General features: G+C 38.9%; 1 protein-coding gene across 4 annotated transcripts in view; it reads left to right on the top strand.

Annotated features, from left to right (window-relative positions):
• Fkbp5 (FKBP prolyl isomerase 5) overlaps positions 1-21,539 on the top strand; it is a 110,641-nt gene extending 89,102 nt beyond the window's left edge. For all 4 annotated transcript variants that reach the window (XM_015487605.2, XM_048805178.1, XM_015487604.2 and 1 more), the window contains 5 exons: positions 3,562-3,652; positions 6,038-6,121; positions 15,648-15,833; positions 17,875-18,114; positions 18,851-21,539. In XM_015487605.2, the coding sequence (XP_015343091.1) occupies positions 3,562-3,652; positions 6,038-6,121; positions 15,648-15,833; positions 17,875-18,114; positions 18,851-18,958 (709 nt within the window). In that variant the 3' untranslated portion in view covers positions 18,959-21,539. The remainder of the gene's footprint in view (positions 1-3,561; positions 3,653-6,037; positions 6,122-15,647; positions 15,834-17,874; positions 18,115-18,850) is intronic.
• The last annotated feature ends 5,054 nt before the right edge of the window (positions 21,540-26,593 follow it).

Genomic DNA, 26,593 nt, shown 5'->3' with positions numbered 1-26,593 from the left:
GTCTACCTTATAAAGTTGCAAAGGACTAAATGAAGTCAGGCAGATACAGCACTTAACAAATTGCCTGGCACATTCAAACCCTTGGTGTATCAGCTGTCACTACTTTTGTGGTGGCTTTCTCTTCCATTTTACCCTTAGGCCACCAGAAAAAGGAGATTCTGTTTTAACACGTGGTAGGTTTTCCTGATGTTTTCAGGCATAAAAGTAGCAGACAAGTTTTTCATAAATTTTTTGGTATAAAAGTTTTTTCATTACATGTATGATTATACTACTGGTGTGACTCTTTACCATATATAGCCAGAGGAATGAGAAATTGTGCTCCATTTGTATACAGCGTGTCAAAATGCACTGTCATGTATAACTAATTAGAAAAAAAAATTTTTTTTTTATTTATTTTTTTTTTAGTTTTCGGCGGACACAACATCTTTATTTGTATGTGGTCCTGAGGATCGAACCCAGGCCGCACGCATGCCAGGCGAGCGCGCTACCACTTAAGCCACATCCCCAGCCCCTAGAAAAAATTTTTTTAAAAAGTTTTTTTGTATGTTTTATGGCTATGATTTGCATAATTGGAAGGAACATGTTATTTTCTGTTCAAAGTGATGGTGTGCAAAGTGTAATCTCTGCATATGCATTGCGTAATACTATTCATGTATGTAGAAAATCCTTACACACCAAACCTGTTCTGTTTGCATGTAACAAGTTTACTTGTCTTATTCAGATTCCCACTTATATAACATTATACTGAGTGTTGTAAATATGGCTGTTGCAAATTTATGCTCTTAATGTCATCTCTATTTTAATCTCCATAAAATATCCAAGGCACTCTTTCTCTTTGACTTTGATAGACTTCTTGGCAAAATATTTTCATAATAAGAAATTCATGAAACACTTCCAAAGAACCCATTTTTCCCTCTTATTTTAGGTCCAAGTGTGAACAATTTTAACTTTTTCTCTTTCCTTCCTTTCCTTATGCTTTTGTCTTAAAACAATCCCAAACAAAAATACAGGCTGCCAAGAGTGATAGTCCAATAATGAGGCTGCATGGGTCAAAAAACTAAAGTTTCTTCAGGCCACACTTAAATCCTGGCTCTTCCACTGCCTCTTTGAGACCACTCAAAAAGCACTTTTCTTTGAGCCTCAGTTTCTTCATCTATAAAAAGGATGCAGGGGTTGGGGTTGTGGCTCAGTGGTAGAACGCTTGCCTAGCATGTGTGAGGCACTGGGTTTGATTCTCGGCACCAAATATAAATAAATAGATAGATAGATAGATAAATGGTCCATTGACAACTTTTAAAAAAGTGAACCAAAATAAACCTTAAAAAAAAAAAAAGAAAAAGAAGCAGTTGGTAACAAGGGTAATGTGAGTAGTTCTTGTATGTGTACAAAAGCCTAATAGTCACTAGAAGTCATTATTTATATCTCTGCTCTCTGGAAGCAACCATTAATTCAAGGACAGGAATAATGAATTCCTTCTGTTACTGTAGCTCAGCTTATCTTTTGTTTAAGTCCTGGAATTCCATTTGTGGTATTTTAATTTTCAGTCAGATGAATTGTATGCCCTGGGTCCTTCTTTGCTTGGACTGAACTAGCATAATCAGCCAAATTTCTATATAATACAGACGTCAGGGTAGATGTTCCCAGAACTATTTGGTGTGAGCTTCTGCCTCTGTAGGTTGATGTACTCTACCTACACTTGATAGAATCATTTCATTTTAAGCCAAGAGAGAGTTATAGAAATAATCTCCTTCTTTAGTCTTCTTTAACCCCTTTGATAATAGGCAGGATTCTCTGATGCCTCCCTCTACCCAGTCCTCATACTTCCCACCACATGGACCCCATTTGTGAGTTCCTCTGAGGTAGGTTTTCTTACCCTCAGCACTATTGACATTTTTGGCCAGATAATTCTTTGTTATAGAAGCTGTCCTGGGCATTGTCGATTGTCGAACGTTCAGCAGCATTCCTGACCTCTGCATAAGAGAAACCAGCAGCACCCCTCCAGTTGTAAAAACCTCAGAATATTTCTAGACTTTGCCCTGGGGAAGGGAGGATTAAAATTGCCCCGATTAAGGGCCATCAGTCTAAGGCAAATGCCAGATCATCTGTTGCATTTGTCCCCGAGTATTAGCACAGGACTCAATCATAACATGCTCTCAGTAAATAGGCTTTCAGTAAGTACGCCCCTGTTTACCTCATTCCCAGCAAGTTAGAAATGGTCTTTTTTTACCAGATGGCAGAAACTTAATAGGAGACAGCTACATCTAAGAGCTCCAGATAGAAAAGTGGGCACCACTCCCTAAAATTGGCTACTGATGATTACATTCTTTTTATTTCTTTGCTGAAGATACCCTTTGCCCTGCTTTTAAAGCCACCACACCCCCATCCTACCAGCTCTCATTGTATGTCTATGCCTCTCTCTGTTCCAGTTGCACCTTCTTGTGTAACCATGAAGGTGAGTGAGTAAGCAGTTTTTTTTTTTTTTTCCTGGAAAATTCAGGCAAGGGGTAAAGATCATAGGACAGGCCCATTGTACTTCTTCAGTCCTGAAGGAAACTAGAGGTATTATCAACCCAATTTTGACATCTTTCAACCTATAACCTGAAAGTTTGAGTTTACTAAGTTTTTTATAATACCATTTCATGTACCAAGAATAGCTTGGCTTATGGGAAGAGAGTATATTCCATTGAATACTGTCTTGATATGCTGGACCTTGTTCTAAATGTTGGGTACCAACTGAACCAGCCAGACAGCTCCACTAGAACTTCCATTCTAGCAGATGCGTGCTTCTTGAATATGTTTAATTTGTTAAAGATCTTAAATGATCCTAAAAACAAATTTACATATCCCCACCTTTTTATTCAATAAGATTTGGCTAAAAGGTATAGCATTTTATAATAGGATAGTTACAAAACTGTAAGAGAGTGTCTCTATGAGGTGCTAGAGCTGCTACTTTTAATTTATGTGTATATTGTATTATGTATGTTTCCTAGTATTCTTTTTAAAAATATTAAATACTGAGAGAACATATTTCTTTGCTAATATGTGAGTCTTTCCCCTCATTTATCTGACTAGAAGTGGTACTATCAGAAAGTCAGGGTAGATGTTCCCAGAACTGTTTGACAATAACACTTTAAAACTCAAAGCTCATTAAAACTTTAAAAAGCACCACTACAACAATTACAGTGACTATATCTCCTTTGTCTTTCCTGCTGATAAAGCTTAAGGAGAAGAGCCTAATGCCAGAAAGCTAATTGTAAAAACAAGTAGGGAAAAAAAGGCAATGACATTTGCAATCACATTAAACAAGCTGTCCCAAGTAGTATAGATGTTGCATTATGTGTATGCAAAGCAGAAGAAAGCTGAATCTAGCCCAGTTTCTAAGAAAACTACAGTAGTGATATTTGGCACTGTATCTTCTGATCAATATCTTTTGTCTTCAGGGTCACTGTGTGTAACTTGCAAATGATAGCACTATGCTAATATGATACCTCAAAGTACCAAAGAAAGTGTCTGGAAATACACCAATTCTTTTAAAGTTTTATTTTTTACTCTCCATTTCAGATATGGTTTTGGAGAGGCAGGGAAGCCTAAATTTGGCATTGAACCTAATGCTGAGCTTATATATGAAGTTACACTTAAGAGCTTCGAAAAGGTGAGAAAATACCAATTTCTCTAAAATCACCATAAATTTCTTCTCCATCCACTTTTTATTTACTTTATTACTAGGTAATATTACTATAGATAGCTGGTGTTTATTTCTGTGTTGTGCTGTTCATTTTCAAGTTAGTCCCTTGTCTCCCACATTGCTACTAGAGTGTGGGACATCTGACATAGCACAGCTGATATACAACCAAGGACCTCAGTGTTCTTATTTTGTTCTATGTGTCAGCCTTTTTTTTTTTTTTAACTTTTTTGGGTAGAATCCAAGACTTGTTCCTTTATTTGTTCTAGACTTGTTCTTTTTGTACTTTTTTCTCTGGATTGAGGACAAAAAGGTTCACGTACTGCCAAGAAGCTCCTTAGCGGTGTGGGGCGCAGCTTTCCAGGGCTGAAAGAATTGTACCTTTCACAGGAGTCACAAATAGACCTGACTGTCACTCTTAAGTTATTATCCCAATTACCAGGCCTTGGGGGCCATCTGTCTGTGTGACCAGACACAGGAAAGAAACCTGCTAACCCTAGACCTTTTTTTCATATCTGTCAAAGTAGAAATGAGAGTATTTGTCAGTTGCCTTGGATTCCAGAAAAGTGTGTCTTGTTTGACGTAATTTCCAACCTAGGAGGCTCTTAGCAGCAGATTAACAGAACAGACAAAGTCATACCTAGGCTAGGTGTGTTGTCATTCTCAGCAGTGCGCACCCCCCACCCCCGTGGGACCAGTGCCCCACCCTTCCTGGAGCTCCTCAGGGACTGCCTTTGTATTCTTGGCTTATTCACCCACAGTACCACCACCTCCTTTTTCTGTACATTAAGCTTTGAGCTAGAAATGTGACTATTTGTAATTTATCAGACTTGGAAAGGAAATTGTCCTGTGGGCCTATAACTTTGAGCTAGGAAAGTAAGGGGAGGACTGGTTTGGGTTTCTCCCCTATCAGTGATGTCCCTAATCATGCCCCTCCTATTTTGTTTTCCTCAAAACAAACACATGCTCTTGTCATACCATCATTTATTGAGTAGCATTTTTGGAAGGCCTGCTAACTCTGCGCTGATCTTCCAGTGCTGTCCCATATCACCTTGTGGTTTTTGTTAAGGAAGGAGAAAATAACCTTTCACACATGGTCATTTAGACCTTCAGCTTTCCTATTTCCCTTTTTATAGAGGAAGCCCATTCCTCTTCCCTCCTGTGCTTATTTGGAACCTTCTTACTGTGGCCTGCCACAAAGAGCCTCTGCTCTCTCTACTCCTTGAGTGTATTTGTGCAACATTGCCAGATGTATTGACACACAGGAAGACATGTGGTGCTGTTGGGAGTAATGTGATTTCATTCTCTGCCTTGTGTTAAGGCTGTATTTATACTCCATAAAAACTGAAGCCAATATGAAAAATGCACAGGACCCTTGTTAATGAGGCTTTTAAATAACAGAGCTAAATGATTGGGAGGCAACATGAGTTGCCAAAAAAATTAGTATCCCCCACATTCACTTAAAGTAGGAACAGGGAGCAGCTATGACACCAGGAACACATTAATTATCTTTTAAATAGAATTTTACAGTTAGCCACTTAAACTTCACAATTCATATGCACTAAATAACACTTCTATTACCAATTTCCCTTAAAGATCCCAACAACTTTTCTAGTGACTTTTATGAGCCTAAATCCAGTTGTTGGTATGGAAAGTGCAGTTTCTTGATTTGTGTCTTAATGGTGGAGAGTAAAGGATACACACAATATAAACTAGCAGATGATGAACTCATGTGCTCTGAAGTGATTTTTTTGTGTGAGCTTTACCCTCCCAGTTATGTTTTCTTGAAATTCCCCAACTATATATTTACAAGCTAGATATATAACTTTGGAGGCTGTCGTATATCTGGTTATTTTATTTTACAATGATGAGAAAACTGCTTGCCCTGGAATTTTGAAAATTCAGTATGAATATACAACTCTGACTTAATTCCCATTTTAGAGATGAAAAACTAAGACTTGAGGGAAACAACTTGAAAAAATTATAACAGTTTAGTGGAAATGTTTATAGGAGGGATATAAGGAGCACTCACCTTTATTGGATGGCCTCACCTTATCATTCTAAATGTGCATTCTCTCACAGTGCTCAGCAATTTATGTTCCTGTGTTTTGCCTGCTCGACCCTCTTGAGCAACACGAGTTAAGCCACAATCTGATCCTCATGGAAAGTGAGTTCTTAAAGCAACACAAAGAGAGCACTAGCCTCACAGTAAACTAGCAATGGCACACAACTTTAACAGCCAGCGTCTTTTGAGTTTGGGTATCCTCTAGAAGTAGCTGCTGATTGTTCTTCAGGGCATCAGCTGATACTTTTCCTCCTGTACTCTTCTAACCACTGCCACAAATCTATACACAGGCCAAAGAATCCTGGGAGATGGACACCAAAGAAAAACTGGAGCAGGCTGCCATTGTCAAAGAGAAGGGAACAGTATACTTCAAGGTGTGTGAGCTTCTGTACTATCCTTTCTAGGTCAAAGAATTCACTCAAGAATCATTGAGTTGTGTTGATATTTCCTACTATGAATTCTGTCAACATCCTTCTTGGTAAGAATAAGCCTGAATTTTCACAAGTCTGCCATTTTTAGTATAAAGAATGGTGAAAAATAATGAATTAATATGGAAAAAAAAACCCAACTCTTGTACACATCATAATTAGATTATAACCTTCCATAAATGCAGACTGGGTCTGGCTTACACACCTACCATTTTACCCCACAAGTCCTAAAGCATTTTATTTGGTACATAGTTGGCATGCAATATGTATTTATGGAATGAAAAAATAATGAATAGAATTCACAGGAATGAATTTTGTCATTTTCCTTTTTCCTATCTTAATAAAGTCATTAGGACATAAGACAAAAGGAAAGGAAAAAGAACATGCATAGATTTTTTTTTCTCAGTGTTCTTATTTTATGTAATAATACTTGACATTTCTCCTGTTTTTTTTTAATTTATATATGACAGCGGAATGCATTATAATTCTTATTACATATATAGAGCACAATTTTTCATCTCAGATATATTTTTTAAAAACAAAAAAATTTATTAAGTATTAACTGTTCCTAAGAAATTATGTTACATTTGCTTATATGTATAGACGAGATAATTGTTTCCTTAAGACTCTTGTTTTAATAATACTTTCAACTGAAAAATATGTAATCTCTGGTTATTAAATGGAAAAGCAATTTTCACGTAAATATTCCAACAATAAATAATATATATTTAATATCTGTATTTTTATACATCCTACTTATAAATATTTCTATAACAGCAAATTAAAGATATTGTTTGTGATGTCAGCTGGTTACTAAGAAAGTCAAGCCTAGAATGGATGACACAATGTCCGAGGGCTGGTTATATACAGATTTCAAAAGCAATTGACAGGGCTGGGGATATGGCTCAAGGGGTAGCACGCTCGCCTGGCATGCGTGCGGCCCGGGTTCGATCCTCAGCACCACATACAAACAAAGATGTTGTGTCCGCCGAAAACTAAAAAATAAATATCAAAAAATTCTCTCTCTCACTCAAAAGCAATTGACAGGAGGGGTATTAATTGCTTCTAATGGCTAAGATGATCCCTGCACATTTGGTTTTGTGAAAAATCTTCAGAAATTCCTAAGTAATATGCATCATAGATTGCTTCTGAAAATACTTTCTTGTAGCATCTAGGAATGCTACAAGATCTTCCTTAGATCTTAATCCCTCAGCTGTAAGGAAAATCTGCGTGCTTTACCCATTGCTAACCCAACCCTAAATACATGCCTCCTCTGTGAGCAGAAAGGGTTTGGGGATTAAAATTAGAGAATGGGAATTCTGTCAAGGTTTCTTTCCTGGGTTTATGTTTGTTTGTTTTGTTTTTCCTGCTTCTTGCTATTGCCATTCACAAACACAAATTTAGTGTTGTTTTTCAACAGTATAAAGCAGTGATACATAAATATACTTTAACAAGTCTTTGTGGAGCATCTGCTATAAGACATGCTATTAGGGGCTGGGGATGTGGCTCAAGCAGTAGCGCGCTCGCCTGGCATGCGTGCGGCCTAGGTTCAATCCTCAGCACCACATACAAAGAAAGATGTTGTGTCCGCCGATAACTAAATAAATATTAAAAAATTCTCTCTCTCTCTCTCTCTCTCTCAAAAAGACATGCTATTAGGTTTACAACCTTCTCTGAAGATAATAGAGTCAATGTTAAACCAAATGAAACAGAATTTTCTAAGAATGTATAATCAACACAAAAGAAAAACAGTCAGAAGGCAACATGTATGGTTTTTGTTTTTCAAACTTTGAGCTTGGGTCATGAAATCAACTTAGTAGAAAGGTACAACAGAATTTAAGTTTCATTACATGAAACTTTTATTTTTTTAAGTGGCTAGTGGGTTGTAATATAAAACAGTTCTTACTGTAGGATGTAGTCAAATTTGAAGTCCAGATATTTAAATAATATGTATATTTATTTATAATTACTACATATACTAAAATGATGCATGGATCACCGGAAAGCATTGGTATGTGGTGGAATGAGATCTGAACTGGGAATTTGGAAAACTAGGCTTTATTGTTCTTCAAATGATTTTTTTTTTTTTAATATTTATTTTTTTAGTTTTCGGCGGACACAACATCTTTGTTTGTATGTGGTGCTGAGGATCGAACCCGGGCCGCACGCATGGCAGGCGAGCGCGCTACCGCTTGAGCCACATCCCCAGCCCCATCTTCAAATGATTTAAAGTCATTTAAGGTCCAAGGAGATTTTATTTGCATGTGAAAAATGAGGGAGGAACATTATTTAATCCCCAAGTTTCTTTCCAGTTGTGTAAGTTTTTAAAAAATATTTATTTTTTAATTGCAGTTGGACATGATACCTTTATTTTATTTATTTTATGTGGTGCTGAGGATCAAACCCAAGGCCTTGCATGTGCTAGGCGAGTACTATACCGCTGAGCCACAACCCCAGCCCTCCAGTATGAATTTTTGTGGGTTTTAAAATTCATGAGAGTGAGTTTTTTTTTTTTTAATTTCTGATTGAGGAATATCAGCTACTTGTACATTATTCAACCAAGATTCCAAATGGATTATTTTATACCCAGATAATATACAAGAATAAAATAGAAAGATTTCTATAAAATCCCTTAAAACCTAGGTGGTGTTTCCTATATTCTAGAGTCCATAAAAGTCTTTACTATGCAGTCCTGTACCACATATCATTTCAGTTAATGACAAATTGCTTATGATAATGGTCCCATAAGATTATAATGGAGCTTAAAAGTTCCTATTGCCTATTTATGTCATAGCTGTTGTAACATCATAGCCCACACATTACCCATGTGTTTGTGGTGATGCTGGTGTAAACAAATCTGCTCTACCAGGGGTATGAAAGTAAAGTATAGCACACACAATCATGTACAGTATATAAGTCTTGATAATAAATGACTATGTTCTTTGTCTATATATTTATTATCATTATTTTAGAGAGTACTGCTTTCACATATTTAAAAAGAAAAAAAAAAGTTAACTATAGAATAGTCTTGGCAGGTCCCTCTGGAGGGATTCCAAAAGCTTTGTTATCTATCATAGGATATGACAGCTCCATGCATGTCATTGCCCCTGAATACCTTTCAGTGGGACAAGATGTAGAGGTGGAAGACAGTGATACTGATAATCCTGACTGTATGTGGGACTAAGCTAACATCTGCATTTGTGACTTCAGTTTTGTTTGTTTTAGACAATAATTTTATTTTACTTATTTATTTTTATGTGGTGCTGAGGATTGAACCTAGTGCCTTACACATGCTAGGCAAGTACCTACCAGTAAACTACAACCCCAGCCCCTTTTGACTTCATTTTTAACAAAAAGTTTTAAAAGTTAAAAAAAATATATTGTTTTAATAGGAAAAACCTTAAAGATTAAGGCAAAATATTTTTGTGTATCTTTTCAATCGTTTTGTGTTTTAAGCTAAGTGTTATTTCAAAAGAGTCAAAGTTTTAAGTTTATAAAGTAAAAAATGTTACAGTAAGCTAAGGTTAATTTATTATTGAATAAAGAAAAACATTTTTAATAAATTTAGTATAGCAAGTGTACCATACTGATAAAGTCTGCAGTAGTTGATAGTAAAATGTCTTCAGCCTGCATATTTACTCCACTCACTCACTCAGAGCAACTTTCAGTCCTGTAAGCTTCACTCATGAGATAGGCCCTATACAGATGTGCCATTTTTTAATCTTTTATATTGTATTTTTACTGTATCTTTTGTGTGTTTAGATACAGGAATGCTTACCATCATGTTACAGTTGCCTGTGGTATCCAATACAGTGGCATGCTGTGCAGGTTTATAGTCCAGGAACAACAGGTCATACCATATAGCCTAGTGCATGGTGGGCTATACCACATAGGTTTATACAGTACATTCTGTGATGTTCTCTCAGTGATGAAATGACCTGATCACTCATTTCTCAGAATGTATCCCCATCATTAAGTGTGTGTAGCTGAATTTTATGTATTTTTCCAAACTTCTAATAATCCAAGAGCTTTGAGGCTTTGGGCATTTGACTAGAATTATATCTACCAGCATAGTAAACAGCTTAGTAATAGTAATATTACTAAGCATAGTAATCAGAAGCTCTAATTGGTTGCTGATGACAGATAACTTGGAACAACATTTTTGGTAACAAAATGATGTCATGAAGTCATGTGTCATATAACTTTAACCTGAATATATATAGGGGATGGCTAGAATTCATGATCAATAGTAGAAAGCAGTACTTAAGTATCTGTATGATTATTTAAATCTGTTGCTTGTGAGCATCACAACTACAACTGTATATATATATATTTATGTTTCATAATATTATGAACCTTCTTAAAATTACTGATCTTTGGATAAAATCTGGATCAGCAGTCACACATATGGAACATATTACTTTTAACATGCTCTTTGATAGACAAGATCTTTCAAAACATTAGTCCATTAGGGAAAAATTAATGAAAGATTCAAAACCACTGACCTAAGACTTTTCTCCCAGAATGTCTCTGAACATTTTGTACCACTAGAAACTTCCCTGAAGGCACCTTCTTAATTATAGGTAAAGATCCCAGTAGTGATTCTAGTTTTAGTTGTAAGACTTCAAAATTATTGGTAGATAGTTTCCTGTATACAGTCCCTTCCCTTTTCAAGTTTCAGGGCAGGTTTCAGTCTGCCATACTGCCCTCCTGAGTCTCATCTTACCAGGGTATTCAACTTGGCATGTTGTGTACATGCAGAGATCAGATGTGTGGGTTAGAGCAGAGATGGGCTCTGTATTTCATGCCCTCTGCACCTTGGAGCTCCGTTTCCATTGACCTGTCAGTTTGGTTTGTAACTTAGAGGGTAAATCTCTCCCCTTAGTAGGGTTGAACTGTTTCCAGCTTTTAAATGGGAATGGTTGTGCTAATTATATTGTAGAATCTCATTTCAACCTGTGAACACTAATGAAAAGAAAAAGGGGAGGGCTCTTCATTTGGCTCTGAAAATAATTATTAAGCATAGATAACATGAATTTGCCAGACATCATGCAAGCCAGTTCAACAAACATGATTTTTGTTCTCATAGCTGACGGTAACTCTTGGACAAGAAAGAGCATTAACTGTCTTACCTGCTTAGTATTTTTCTAACTTGGTGGCAGAGTAAGAAGTTTGAGGACATTGCAGTGACATGGGGTTCTTGCGCCCTCTTGTGAGCCTTGAGAAGAAAGCATTTCTAAAGCAAACTAATAAAGGATCACTATTCAACCTGTGAACCTTTTTCAGGCAAACAAAACTCTGCTAGTTTTTGACCACCCTTACTGAGTCAAGAAGTAATGCCATAGACACAAGTCTAGGATTTGGGGTTTGGGGAAAAAAAAAAACTCATAAGAAGAGTTCACCTTGTCTTTTTATCTCCTTAACTCTTAGTGCAAGGTTTAATTTTATATATATATATGTTGTAGTTGGACACAGTACCTTTATTTTATTGATTTATATGCGGTGCTGAGGATCGAACCCAGGGTCCCACATGTGCTAGGCAAGTGATCTACCTCTGAGCCAAAACCCCAGCCCCAATTAGTGCAGGATTTTTAAACCTCATCACTGTTGATACTTCGGGTTGGATAATTCCAACCCCAAAACCTTTCTTTGGGGCAGGGGCTGTCCTGTACATTCTAGGATGTTGAACATCCTCTCTGGCCTCTACCCACTCAATGCTAAAGGCATCCCCCCCACCATGAAGTTGTGGCAACTAATATATCTCCAGACATCCGCAGATGTAAGAGGGGGGAGGGAGGCAAAAATCTATGAAAGAGGTTCCAAAAACTTTAAAAGCTCTAAATGTAAAGGAACTATTAAGAACTCTATTATGTGACTAAAAAGAATTTTTTAAAAAAAAGTATTATTTGTTTTTATAGAAACCATAACTTTCCACCATTCTGATGATTCAGAACCTGTTGAAGTGATAAGATTGATGTGTTTGTCCTTCTTAGCTTTCTTTCCTATAATAATATATTAGGAAATAATCAAAAAGTTAGTATAGTAAAGATGAAGGAGGAAGAAGAAACCAGGCATGACAAGGAAATGTCTAGCCTCACTAACCTGGATGAAATGACAGCTTTCTTTTCTACTCATACCACCATTTTTGCTCCCAATGATAGAAAAAGTTTTTCAGTTATATTTCTTTGACTTTAAAGTATACTTAGTAAACCTTTATAAAGGGCCTTTTTGTGCTAAACTCTGGATATTCCAAAAAAGATAGGACACATGCTGCTCATAACCCAGCAAGAGAAAAGGCTGTGCCAGAAAATAATAATATAAAAAAAAAAAGCCAATCACTGAGACTGGTGAGGGCTTTATTCTCATTCATATTATTGTTTTTGTATTGCCCAAAAAAGTAGGAGGCCTAAGGCTGTGACAAAAGGTAAATATTGTCTTAACTTGATTGCCATAACAAAATAGCATAGCTTAGATGGCTGAACAACAGAAATTTACTTCTCCCAGTTGTGGAGACTGGGAGCCCAAGATCAAGGTACCGCCATGGTCAGTGGTGAGGGCCCTTTCTTGGATTGCTAATGACCTCCTCCTTGCTGTGTCTTCTCATAGCCTTTCCTTATCTGTGTGTGGGTGGGAAGAGAGAGGATGTGAACTCTGTCTCTTCTTCAGAGGGCACTAATCCCATCCTGGGGGGCCCCACCCTCAAGACCTCTTCAAGCCTAATTATTTCCCAAAGTCCCCATCTCCAAACACCATCACACTGTGAACTTGGAGTGGGAAACACAGTTTAGTCCATATCAGGTGTAATTTCATATCAAGAACTTCAGCACTTACCATGAAAAAACTTTGGTTTCATATAAATATTTTATTCATATAAATAAACTGCATCACAGCAGAGAGAATAACAGACTGATTTCTGTGCTCTTCTCCTGCCTAGTATCTCAGCATCCTTTTGCATGGTCATTTTACAGTAAAACTGATGAGCTCTGAGTTTTTCCTTTCCTAAATAAGTGACTAGTGGGAGGTGTTTGCGGAATGTAGCAGAGTCCCCATTCAGAACCCTAACCCTAACCCTCAGGTGGAACTGGTCTACCTCATCATCATCACCAGAAAATCAACATCAAGCGTTCCTTTCTAAGGTGAGCTCCTTTCTTATGCCACACACTTGAAGTCCTTTATAACAGGAACGTTATCTTAGACCTGCTTTGTCATTTTCCTCTTCTTAGTCTTTATTTCAAGGTTAGAGTACATATGGGGAGAGACAACTTGCCGCTTTAAAGTGTGGTGGGTCCTGGTGAAAGTCTTCACACTGTTCATTGGATTTAATGTCCTAATGAATCTGGCTGCTCTTCCAACATCTGTTAGGATATATCATCTGTTCCCAAGCTTATAATCATCTCCTGCAAAAGGAAAGCCCTTACCTATACTGATTTTCATTTGTGTATTTACCAGCTAGCATTCCATTTCATTTGTCTTACAGTAACAGTAAGCACAATCTCACACCCACTGTCTCATACCCTCAGTTTCTTGTATAGAAAATATACATATGTATTTTTCCACTCTTTTGTTTTGATTATTTACAATTATTAGAATTCTTCTCAAATAAGAGCAAAAATGAGTAGGAGATTTTTCTCACATAGTTGACACCTGTGTTGTTTTATAGTTATTTATACTGGAGGCTGCTAGCCTATAGGCCCATTGCCAGCAACAACAACTAGAGCCAGCTATGGACCAGCTCTGACCATTTCCTGTATTAGTAAAATTTTACTAGGACTTGACCCATCCATTTACATATACGTTGTAATATAAATGTAAAGAACTGCTTTGGCAGTCTCAAGCCTCAGCCCCAAGTACCAGCAGGACTACATCTTCTGAACCTGTAGAACAGGCAGAGGCCACAAGTAAAGACTGCAGTCGTCTGGCAAATGGACCAAGCAATGGCAGCTCCTCCCGTCAGAGGACGTCTGGGTCTGGATTTCACAGGGAGGGGAACACAACAGAGGATGACTTTCCTTCTTCTCCAGGGAATGGTAATAAGGCCTCCAACAGCTCAGAGGAGAGAACTGGCAGAGGAGGTAGTAGTTACGTAAACCAACTCAGTGCGGGGTATGAAAGTGTAGACTCTCCCACGGGCATTGAAAATTCTCTTACACATCATTCAAATGACACAGACTCCAATCATGACCCTCAAGAGGAGAAAGCAGTGAGTGGGAAAGGTAACTGAACTGTGGGTTCCCGCCACGTTCAGAATGGCTTGGACTCAAGTGTAAATGTACAGGGTTCAGTTTTGTAATATTTTTCCAGCAAATTTTTATACAGTGTCATTTAATTTGGGAGAGGATACTGTCCAGAAAATTGATGCATACTTTTTGTCACAACTTGCCTTTTTATGGGTGTGTTTTTGTTTTGTTTGATTCTTTTCTTTTTCCCCTTTTTTTTTCCCCTGGCTTCAATACCTCTGCCACTTTGGAAATTGTAACAGTTAATTACTTTGAATGTTGCTAAAAGGACATTTTGTGTAGGGTCAAGTTATTTTTATATGAGTTAATGTGAAGTTGTAAATGGAAATCTTTCCTTAAAAGTATAACACAATGATGTCTGTATAAATCTGTGTCTCTAGAACCTGTGCTGTGTAAGGGCATTCTTCCTCATGCTGTTATATACTTCCGCACCATTCAGACTTATTAGAGTAGATGTGGGTTTATGACTGCCAAGTATGCCCAGTACCGTAGATTTTTATCACTAAAAGTTGGACTTGTTGATGGAATCCTATAGTAGTTTCAGTGTTAGATACAGTTTTTTCCACCATACATCTGTGCATTTTCTCTTTAGGTGACTGAATGTTTAAGATATTTGCGTGCATAGTTAACTCAATTTTTATGAACTGTTGTATCCTGTTAATGCATATTGCTCTGTGACTCCAGTATATCTTACCTGTACTGACCAAACCTAAATAAAGATTTTTATTGTAAAAAAAAAAAGAACTGCTTTGGCACTACAGGTGACAGCATTGAGTATTTGCAATAATGTCTGGTTTAGGTAGCTTAGATTTGCTGTGTTTGGACCAGTACTTACCATATTGCAGTATTTACTATGCACTGCAAAATGTCAGGAGAAAATGGAAAAGTAATTTCCCTTTCAGTAAACTAAACCGCTCACTGTCCTTTGAAAGGCTGATGAATATTAGCTCCAAAAAATATAACCCAGAAACTGGGATGCCATCTTCTGACAGGATGTATCAAATACCAGGAAAACAGCACTGCATCGTGCTAGTGCCGTGTCTGGGCCACCTTGAAGGTTGCTGGGCTTCCACAGGAGTGGGCAGGTACCTAAGAAAAGAAAGGATCCAGACCAGGGTTCAGGTGTAGGTGGTTCTGCTGCGAGGGTTTGGCTCTCTGAGGCAGGATTGTGCTCACACCTCCTTTGTATCCTCTCCAGAATGAAATACAAGTAATCACTTGCTTTTTTCTCTTAGGGAGGCAAGTACATGCAAGCAGTGATTCAGTATGGAAAGATAGTATCCTGGTTAGAGATGGAATATGGTCTATCAGAAAAGGAATCGAAAGCTTCTGAGTCATTTCTGCTCGCTGCATTTCTGAACTTGGCTATGTGCTACCTGAAACTTAGAGAATACACCAAAGCTGTGGAGTGCTGTGACAAGGTAAGGTGTCTCTGTGAGATGGACTTTAGATAGTCCAGTTCTTCTCTGTGTCCGTACATGGTCTTCTGAAAGAAGATGTAGAATAACATTGGTCATATAATTATGTATGCACATAGGATAGCAATACCTGATTTGTTCTACTATCTTTCCTATTCCCATTCCCCCTCCCTTCCCTTCATTCTCCTTTGTCTAATCCAAACTATTATTCTAATTATTATTATTATCTATTATTCTATTATTCTAACTATTTATCATTCTCTACCCACTCCCCCCCTTATTGTGAGTTAGCATCTGCATATCAAAGAGAAGATTTGAACCTTTAGTGTTTGGGGATTGGCTTATTTCACTTAGCATGACATACTTCAGATTGAGACATAGTTTTATGAAACAAAAACATCTTTCTATATTTAGTCCATCATAGAGCTCTCCCTTATTATTTTTAATATCAAAAATGGATCTTTTAAAGATATGTTGTATGTCCATCATAGTTTATTTAACCAATCCCCTTTGGAAGATTTCCAGGTTTTTGATATTATAAATTATACAGCTTCTCTTTGCAGATTGTTTTTTGTCAATATTAGTGGCAACAAAAATTTTATTTATTGGCCATTTGTATTTCTTCTGGGAGTTGCCCATTCATGTCTTATTTTTTTTTTTTTTGTAGTTGTCAATACCTTTAATTTTATTTGTTTTTTTTATGTGGTACTGAGGATCAAACCCAGGGTCTTACACACGCTAGGTGAGCGCTCTACCGCTGAGCCACAACCCCAGCCCACCATTCATGTCTTTTGACTAGATTTTCTGAAGCAATCTTTTTTTTTTTTTTTAATATTTTATTTACATTTTAGTTTTCGGCGGACCCAACATCTTTGTTTGTATGTGGTGCTGAGGATCAAACCCAGGCCACACCCATGCCAGGCAAGCGCTCTACTGCTTGAGCCACATCCCTAGCCCCAACATTTTATTTTTTTATGTGGTGCTGAGGATCGAACCCAGGGCCCCGCGCATGCCAGGTGTGTGCGTTACCACTTAAGCCACATCCCCAGCCCTTCTGAAGCAATCTTGATTGAAGCAATTGAGTAGTATCACTGAGTAACACTGTTAACCCTTTGTTCTCTCTTGTCTTATAATTTTGTTGATTATAGTTTTATAAAGTTTTAATACTTACACAATCAAATCTATCATTTCCTTTCTAGTGAGATAGTCTTCCCCACCTTAACATTATAAAAGTAGCTCATTTTTATGTGGGATTTTTGTATGTAAGTATAATTGTTCTGGGATTAATTTTGGGGTTCATGATGTAAGGTAAGTATTTAATTCTTTTCTGTGTAGGTGGCCACTGTCCCACCCCCACTCATTGTAAAGTTAATCCTTTCCTCATTGATGTATATCATTTTTTAAATGAATCTGTTTTTAAATGCTTTGTTATGTTTCACTGAACAAAGTGTCCATGTACTAACAACCAAACTTTTTTTTTTTTTTTTTTTTTTTTTGGTACTGGGGATTGAACTCGGGGCACTCAACCACTGGGCCACATCTCCAGCCCTATTTTTTATTTTATTTAGAGACAGAGTCTCACTAAATTGCTTAGTGCCTCAGCCTCCCAAGCTGCTGGGATTACAGGCATGTGCCACTGTGCCCAGCATGGCCTGGCCCAAATTTTTAATTTCAGTAGTTTTATAGTATATCCTTTCTGCTTGTCCGATAAGTCGTTTTTATTTTCTTTTTCTTTTTTCCCCAAAAGTTTTTCAGCCCTTCTTGGACATTCATATATTCTAATGACCTTAAAATTAACTTTTCCAGGGCCTCCTCCCAAATGTCCTTGGGATAATTCTAGAAATTACATTAAATACAGAAATTAATTTGAGTAGTATATTAATTTGATCATTCTGTAATTGTCTTGAGCTCCATTTTTTCAGTTTCCATTTCCCTTGATCAGAGGGTTTTAGTAAGCTATTTATTGAATTTCTTCTTCTTAAAATCCCCACAAGTAAGAAGGGTTACATTCATCCATTCTAAAATATAGACCATCTGTTTCTAGGCCCTTGGACTTGACAGTACCAATGAGAAAGGCTTATACAGGAGGGGTGAAGCCCAGCTGCTTATGAATGAGTTTGAGTCAGCAAAGGGTGACTTTGAGAAAGTGTTGGAAGTAAATCCCCAGAACAAGGCTGCAAGACAGCAGATCTCCATGTGTCAGAAAAAAGCAAAGGAGCACAACGAGCGGGACCGTAGGATATACGCCAACATGTTCAAGAAGTTTGCAGAGCAGGATGCAAAGGTGTGTGCAGAACCCACTTGCCTTCAAGTACATCAAGAACTGACCTTGCCCCTTTGGATTTTCTTCTAAGAAGCTTAAGTGTAAGGGACAGGTTCAGATAGACAACCTGGGAAGCACACGGAGAGGAGAAATTACTTCCATTCTGATCTGAGGCTGGGTTTGTATCCAGAGGCAAGGAGGACTATTCCACTCACCAAAGGCAATGATTGTGAGGTTCCTGGCATATCCATACCCTCATTTCATGCAAGAAATGAGGAAAATAAATTCCCTTGAGACATACTAAAAACCATCAGGTTTTTTTTTCCCCCAAGTAACACTTCCTTGCTGAGACTTCCATTGTTCACAGGAAATGGGTATTATAGTAACCCCACCATTATGCCTTTTACCTTGGCAGTAACCTGGCAAATGTGCTAGGAAAGATCTGTTGGGAAAGAGGTTTGCCTCCCCTATACCATAGTCATTCTCTGGTCTTAATTTCATCTTCCACTCCCCAACCCCACCACCACCACATGAACTAAATTATCAAGAACTGCCACCTGCAGCAGCCTACTCAGTGAAAGAAAAGGGAAAGCTCCTACTCCAGCTGTTGGTAGCAGAACCCTGACTTACTCAACTGGGCAACTAAATAAAGTCATTATAATACACTCTTACTGTGGACCTGGTAAGCAGTCCAGAGGATCCAGAAATTTACATTTCTTTATTCTATAACTCTCATGATTTCTTACTTCTTCCTCAGGAAGAGGCCAGTAAAGCAATAAACAAGAAGACTTTAGAGGGCGTCACCAATGAAAAAGGAACAGAAAATCAAGCAATGGAAGAAGAGAAAACTGAAGGCCATGTATGACGCCACGCCAAGGAGGGAAGAGAGTCCTAATGAACTCGGCCCCTCCTCATTGGGCTTTTACCCAGCTCAGGACTAAACAGTGTTTAGTGTAAAGTTTGTTATAGTCTATGTGATTCTGGAAGCAAATGGCAAAACCAGTAGCTTCCCCAAAACAACCACCCTGCTGCTGCCCAGTGGGTCATTGAGTGGGTGGCGTGGGACCACTCCAGGTAGAACAGAACAGAAAGGCTGTTGTCGCCAAGAGATTGAGCCAACAGCTGAGTCCATCTCGTTTCAGTTTGTCAACCTTCATATCCATCACAGGGTCCCTGAAGATAATCCTAATGATTTTGGGCTGTTAGATTTTACATTTGAATTTTAATAGCACTGCAGAAACCTTTTTTAAATATGCTTAATCAATTTCTCCTTTCCTATAGGTGGGTAGGTCAAGGGAAGGAGGGTGAGCTGGTTTTGTTTTTTAAATGACTAAAGTGCTGCAAATACAACCTGTTGCATTTGTAACCAACAGAACCCAAAGGCAAGAGGTCTGGAACCCTTCAGTTCTAGAGCAGCATCACATACTTGAGAGCAAGAACCTGGGAGGCCATGAGCTTTGCTGACTTTGCAGCTTCCCAAGCTCCTTCCTCTGCCAGCCTCATGTGAGTGTGGCTTTCTGCCACACCCTTCCTGCCCTGGGCAAGTCATTTTGTCATTCATTCCCACAACACCCTTCATCAATGGTAACGAGCAGACAGAAGCTTCTGGATTTGCTTTCCCTGTTTTAGATGAAGTTTTTGAGATGCTGAAATGTGAAAAGAGCCATCAAAATTGTGCTTTATTTTCCCTCCCCATTCCTTTGAGGAAACATTGTTAGTATACCTTACTTCCTGCAGCATTACTAACATTCAGCTTCTGTTCCCTTTCAAAGCCTTGCCATTAAGAATTTAAGACTTGTAATAGCTTGACCTGGAGTGGATTTATTTACATATCCATTCAGTATAATGCAGCTTTTTTGTCTTTTTTTTTTTAATTGCTCATAAGCATATGTATACTGGCTTATGAAACTGTACACTCCTCTATCATGAAAAAAAAAAAAAGTTGACTTTTTACTACTTAGTACCTTAATTCTTTAAAAAAAAAAAAATTATGGGGTTGAAAAAAATAAGTAGTTGTTGCTCTTCTACATTAAGGGTTTTACTGGCAGGTTCACCAGGCAGATGCTTCTATCCTCCTGCACTGGTAGCTTCTTCCTTCTGGTGTAAGCTGTAAAAGAGTTGAACAGCTTCCCACTAAGAGGTACATCTAGCCTAAATCTCCAGTACTTGGGCATTAAATTAGAGCAAGTCTTAAGACAAATATATACATGTAGTAGGATTTTAGTTCTTTTGGGTAAATAAACAAAGAAACACTCATGGGAATGCATTTGGCAACCTAAAGAATCATTTGCCTAAACCTAGAACATCTCATTTCCTTAAATCCTAAAGCTGTTAGTTACATTTTGAATTAGTTATTCTTTTTATGCCGGTTTTAACACTTTCATTATTAGGTTAGGACCTTAAGACCTAAAAAATCAGGTCATTTCCTTTTATTTTCCGTGAAACAAATAGAAATAAATTGTGAAGTTTTGCCTTTAATAGTAAGTAAAACCCCTCTAATTCCTCATTTAGGCTTTTGTCTTTTTTTATATAATATTTCTTTTAAAGGCCCCAGTCTTACCTAGGAAATATGAAAAGCAAAAGTCAATTTTGTGTATTTGCTTAACTGCTTAATATTTGTAGCTCTGTTGACTAGAGCATGAAATTAGTGAGGCCAAGACTAAAATTTGAGCCTAGCTTTTTATAGGTAACAAATAAGAAAACTACTCCAAAACTCAGATGACCCCAGCCAGCTAAGTCCCCATTGTGCTGTGGTCCAGCAGGGGAACTGGCCAGTGTGTGGAGAGAGAGGTGGGGCACAGATAGTTCCAATCAGATGACAAGGGGCTGTGTGAGACTTCACATATTCTTGTATCAAACTCAGTAACCTTAAAGTGTGTAGAAACCAGAAGATGTCTTGGAATCAATCACCTTTCAGACTGTATCTGGAATGGTGAGGCAGCATAGGATGAATTTTTAAAACTGGCTTTTTAAAAAATTACTTAGAGGGCTGGGGTTGTGGCTCAGTGGTAGAATGCTTGCCTAGCACATGCAAGGCCCTGGGTTCGATTCTCAGCACCACATACAATAAATAAAATAAAAGTATTAAAAAAATTACTTAGATGCACTTTTGTGTTCCTTAAGTAAATTTTTAAAAATGTTTCCCATTGTTCTTAGTTTTACTTAGTCTTCAGGGAATACTCTGGTTGGAAAACTATGGTGGGGGCCAACTTGAAGAAACAAGACTTCAGAGACAATATTGCTGTGTCCTCTCACCTGAAATAACATTGGACTGAAGGCAGTGAAATGATGCATCCTTGTTAAAATGAACCAAGTAATTGGAAAAATAACAGTTTTTTTTTTTCCCATTAACTATTGGCTATTCCACCTTTTAACTGATTTTTACAGTAGGTTCCATTTGGAAAGTGAAATTTAATTGTGACCTTTAATAAATATGTGAAACATAAGTAAGCATGTCTAGGGTGGTCTCTGTTGAGCATGTTTTTCCTTTCTCAAGTAGCAAATTGTGTTGGGTACTCATCCTTACATACTCTGAAGGCCTAAAGAGATGGTGGTGTACTCCTGCAGAAGGTGGTATGGTGCTGGGGTAGCAGTAGGAACTTCAAGGCCAACGTAGGCTCCAGGCACCCTTTATTCTCTTTATTATTTGCCTTATCTCCAGATTTGTATTATGCTCCTCCCAGTTGATGTCAAATTATTTGATAATGAAATAATTTCCTTTATCTGCATGGTTTTTTTCCTATGCAAATAATCCATACTAAGATCTTCAGCATGAGCCAGAGCAAGTTTCCTCTCTAAATTTGTGACCGAAGTTATTCAAAAGCAGCCTGTACACAACCTCCAAAGCATGAGGAGTAAGTGAAGAGTTTTGACCAAAGTTTCTTGGCCACCTTAGTACTTTGAACTCCCTTTTAGGGTGGTACATTATTAGACCCTGTATTTTCTTAAGATTGTCACCAACATTGGTGACAGAATGCATTGAAATTGAACTATTAGTCAATATCCTGAAACTCAGAATCCCCCAAACTACCTGTATATTTTTCCATCAACTGGCCACTTAGGCATCTGAATAGCAATGACTGCCTAGAGTGTACACAAAAGGACATTTTCTAATGACTTGAAAAGGCTCAGGAAGCCCACAGAGCTTCCCTTCATGTTTTTTATCCTTGCAGGTCTGATAGACTTCTGTGGGAAGTGGAAGAAAGATATAAAGAGCCAGGCATGATGGTGCACACTTGTAATCCCAGCAGATTAGCTCCGGAGGCTGAGGCAGGAGGATTTTAAGTCCAAGGCCAACCTCAGCAATTTAGTGAGGCCATAGGTAACTTAGTAAGACCCCATTCAAAATTTTAAAAAGGGACAGGGATGTGGCTCAGGGGTTAAGCACCCCTGAGTTTGATCCATGGTACCAAAAATAAAGAGAAGAGAAACAATGTGGACACAGCTATTTGCACAGTTTCTCTGTCAGTCTAGAATTGCTGATAACCTATATGTGTAACCTTAATAATATTTTGCAAGAAAGGGACATCACAGAATATAGTTCCTAAAAAGATCTTTGATAGCATCCTATTGCAGGTAACTGCCAACGGGACAACTTGAGCATAGCCCATGGTACAGAGAGTATTTGTCTTGGAATGAGGGAACCCTGGAGAATCAAGAAAGGGTAGGCCAGGCACAGCACAGTGATGCGCTTCTGTAATCCCAGTGACTCAGGAAACTGCAGCAGGAGGATCACAAATTCGAGGCCAGCCTCGGGAACTTAGCAAGACCCTTTATTTTATTTCAGAATAAAACATGGAGGGCTGGGGATGTAGCTCAGTGGTAGAACCCCTCTACCCAAGAAAAGGGAGGTTGACCTGGGACCTGAAGTAGTGATGCAAGCAGCCCACAGTCAGATCACCTGTCCTTTATATGTCTATGGCACTCTCAGAATTCACAGGCATTTGGTGGACATGGAGTGAAGCAAAGCCAGAAGCCCCATTCTACTTTGGAATAAAGCTGAAGTGAGAAACTCGGCTATGTGTTAAGAAGAGACATCTTCCCTGCTTCTTTAGAGCAGGATCTGTATTGAGTTACAGAACATGGGTGTGTGGGTGCTTGTAAAAAGAGACAAAGTTTTCCTCTGCTCTCTGCGAATTTTAAGCAGGCAGTTAAATGTTCATGCTTGGAGGGAACTCACTTTTTCTTAAATTCAAGGGCAAGTAATAAGAGATTTCTCTGGGAAAAAGAGTCTTAGGAGCCGGGCATGGTGGTGAGTAGTAAGAACTTAAGCGGTCTGTACTGTGCCACTTAGTGATGACCAGAGTATGGCAGGTCATTTGCTAAGAAAAGTGCATAGGGACGTGAGGGTGACATGACAGCAATATCTGTCACCAATTGATCCCCAGGGTTGGTTTGGCTGATCTGGCTGGCTAAGCAGGTGTCCCCTTCCTCACTGCTCCATGTGTATCCCTCCCAAAGATGTGCACTTGGTCAATGAGAATGACCTTCCCTGATAGAGGAAGAACCTTCTTCAGTCAAGGGTATATGGGTAGCAAGCAGCACGCCCCTACCAGGACCTCCCAGCCAGCTCTTTGATAAGAAAAGCCACCAGGTGGCCACATACAAACTGGTCATAACTGCCACTTACTGATGTCTCCTGTGTGCCAGGCATTTAAATCCTCTTTCCAATGACCTTCCAAATATTAAGAATGTGGCTGCTGTGTCATTTCATAGTTTCTGAGTCTCACACAAGGGCATGAGTTATACTAACATTAACTCTGCGGGGAAGGAATTCTGGGGCATGTCTTTCCAACTTAGCTAAGTTTCTACATTACAAATGTACCAATCATCTAAGCTTTCCTTGAGGCATTAAATATTTCTGGCCTGAGTCTGTGTTTTCCTAAGATAACTCCTTGTTATTTCCCATAGCCAAGCATGGTGCACACCTGTAATTCCAGCTACTTGGGAAGCTGAGGCAGGAAGATCACAAGTTTGAGGCCAGCCTGGGCAATATAGCAAGACTCTGTCTTTTTAAAAAAAAAAAAAAAAATTAAGTTTTGGATTTTTTTTTTTTAGTTGTAGATGAACATGATAGATTTATTTTATTTATTTTTAATCTTGCCAACTGATTTGATGATCTTATATTATCTGCTCACAACCATGTTTTCACCCTGAGGACTCCTGATTTTTTGGTTTTCAGTCTAAAAAGTTAAGCCTACATGTATACCTCTGTAGGTACCAATGTCTTCCCAAAGAAGACACTAGCCTGTGCATGTAGTTAATAAAATGTGACTCACCTCCCTGAGGGATCCAGGAATTCATTCATTGCTTCACTCATCGCCATCCCCAGCACCCAACTCACCCCCTCACCATCCTAATCTAGTAGATACTCAGTGACTTGGCTTCCTGTCCTTATAAGGTAGCCTCTTGTCTTTCAGTGGCCCTTCATTACTATCACTTTTCTTGAGATGTGGAGGTCAGAATCACAACATATTCTAGTTGTCCCTGCAGCCTGATTTTGTGTCTTGAATTCCTTTCCAAGTAATATACCCATAGCAACTTGACTTTGGGAGAACCATAACTACAAAATGTGCCCATGGTCTTCGGGCTACATGGATCTTAAATCTATTTCCAGGCACAACTGATAACAGTTTATAAGACTAAGCAGGTCAAATATGAAGTGGAGAGTTGTGTCATCTTTGGAGAAAAGGAGGACAGTATTTCACATGGTGTTTATCATGTCCCTGAAACGCTCCTCTGTTTTTGAGAACCTAGCCAAGCTAAGGGAACAGTGAGAGCAAGTCTGGGCCAGAATGTCCAGATAAATATTATCTCAAAGGACACAGGCTCTCTCATGCATGATGGGAATTAGGGCAAGTTCGTGTTATCTCTAGAAAGCTGCTTTGCATGCACACCAAGTTCCTTGGGATGTTGTCATACAGTGAGACAAAGGGACCTAATGTCACTGCTTCTGTAGCCTAACTTATAAGTCCTTCTCCCCGCGGTAACTGGAGCAGAACTGAGGACTTTGTAGGGAGGAAGGTGCCAGTCATCCAGCTGCCAGGAGAGGTGTGGCATCGTGAGGGGTGGAGTTGTTGCCACTGGACCTTCCCAGTAAGCATTTTTTCAATAAAGTTCATGTTTTGCTCACAGTCTCTGGGTGTTTTCCTTGGTCTCAGCAACCTAGCCAGCTAGTCCCCAAACATGTTATAGCCCATCTGTTGTGAACTAGGCACTGTTTTAGGAGGTTAAGGCTAGGGCCTCTTGTGCTTGAGATCACAAATAGTAAACAATGAGGTGTGCAGAGGGCTGTGCCCTGGAGCATCTGCCATCTGCTAGTGATACCTACAAAATTAGGGACCAGAGCAAGAAACTCACTTCAGCCTCTCCAGCTTTCCTGCTCATTCAGTCTTACTGCAGCCAGAATCCACCCACAGCTCACTCCAGATGGGCTGTGCTGTGCCAGCCTATCCAGAGCATGCCCTGCCAGCCCCCGTGACACCTCCCACTCCATACTCCCCTCCTGGCATCTGGGCTGCAGAAGGTGCCCTGATGTGAAATACTCCCAGCCCTATCTCGAGCCTCTTACCCGGACCCAGCCTGGGTGGTTTCTCCTAGTTGCAAAATCTTAATGTCCTTGGAACAGAGCCTGCTCTTCCAAGGCAACCCAAGCAGAAGTCTGGGGCACAGGGAGCCACTCCCTCAAGTCCGTTTTTCACTAATCTGGCCAGTGGATGGCCACTGAAAACACCATTTCCTTTAATTACAAAGCAAATAGCAGGTACATCACGCCCAATGCTGTTGATCACAGGGTCACTGGGAAGTATCGAGTTTCAAGGAAATGTTTTTCATGTCTTAATTAGAACAACCTCCCTTAGAAAAGTGTCACTTCCTGACTATTTACTCTCCCACCTGCAGTAAAAAACAGCTGAGTGGGCTAGTCAGTGTTCTCTCCCGTACCTCTCCCTCCCCCTTTCTCTCTCTCTCTCTCTGACACACACACACACACACACACACACACAAGTGTGGAGACACACAGTCATGCTGGGTTTCTGAGCTCTCTCTGAACCCAGCTGTATCTTGTTGACAAGGGGCAGGTGGTAATAAGACTGCACCGGTTGGCACCTTTCAGTTATCAATCTTGAGAATAGGTCAACAAACTGCCACTTTCAGGCTGGGAGTCTGAGCCTCTGAACCAAGTTACTGTGGGACAACCTGAGTTGGCTAGAGATGGTCAAGAGCAGACTTGCCAAAGTCAGAACTCCACGTTTCTGTAGTGTGACTTTCTGGTGCCATCTCCAAAATGGGGCCCTCAGAAGGTCCTCCAGGGGTTCCTGAGAGGTCTCCAAAAGCCTCTGATGTTTGGCATGAGCACTAGATCAAGTCCAACTCTGTTTATAGGAAGTGGTTTTGGTCAAATCACTTCCTCTTGAACTTCAGTTTCCTCACCTATAAAATAATAGTAGAGTGTATATATATATATATATATATATATATATATATATATTTTTTTTTTTTT

The sequence above is a fragment of the Marmota marmota genome, unplaced genomic scaffold, assembly GCF_001458135.2.
Source record: "Marmota marmota marmota unplaced genomic scaffold, marMar, whole genome shotgun sequence".
NCBI lineage: Eukaryota > Metazoa > Chordata > Mammalia > Rodentia > Sciuridae > Marmota > Marmota marmota.
Note: the sequence above shows the minus strand (reverse complement) of the source record. Positions and strands in the feature narration are given on the sequence as shown.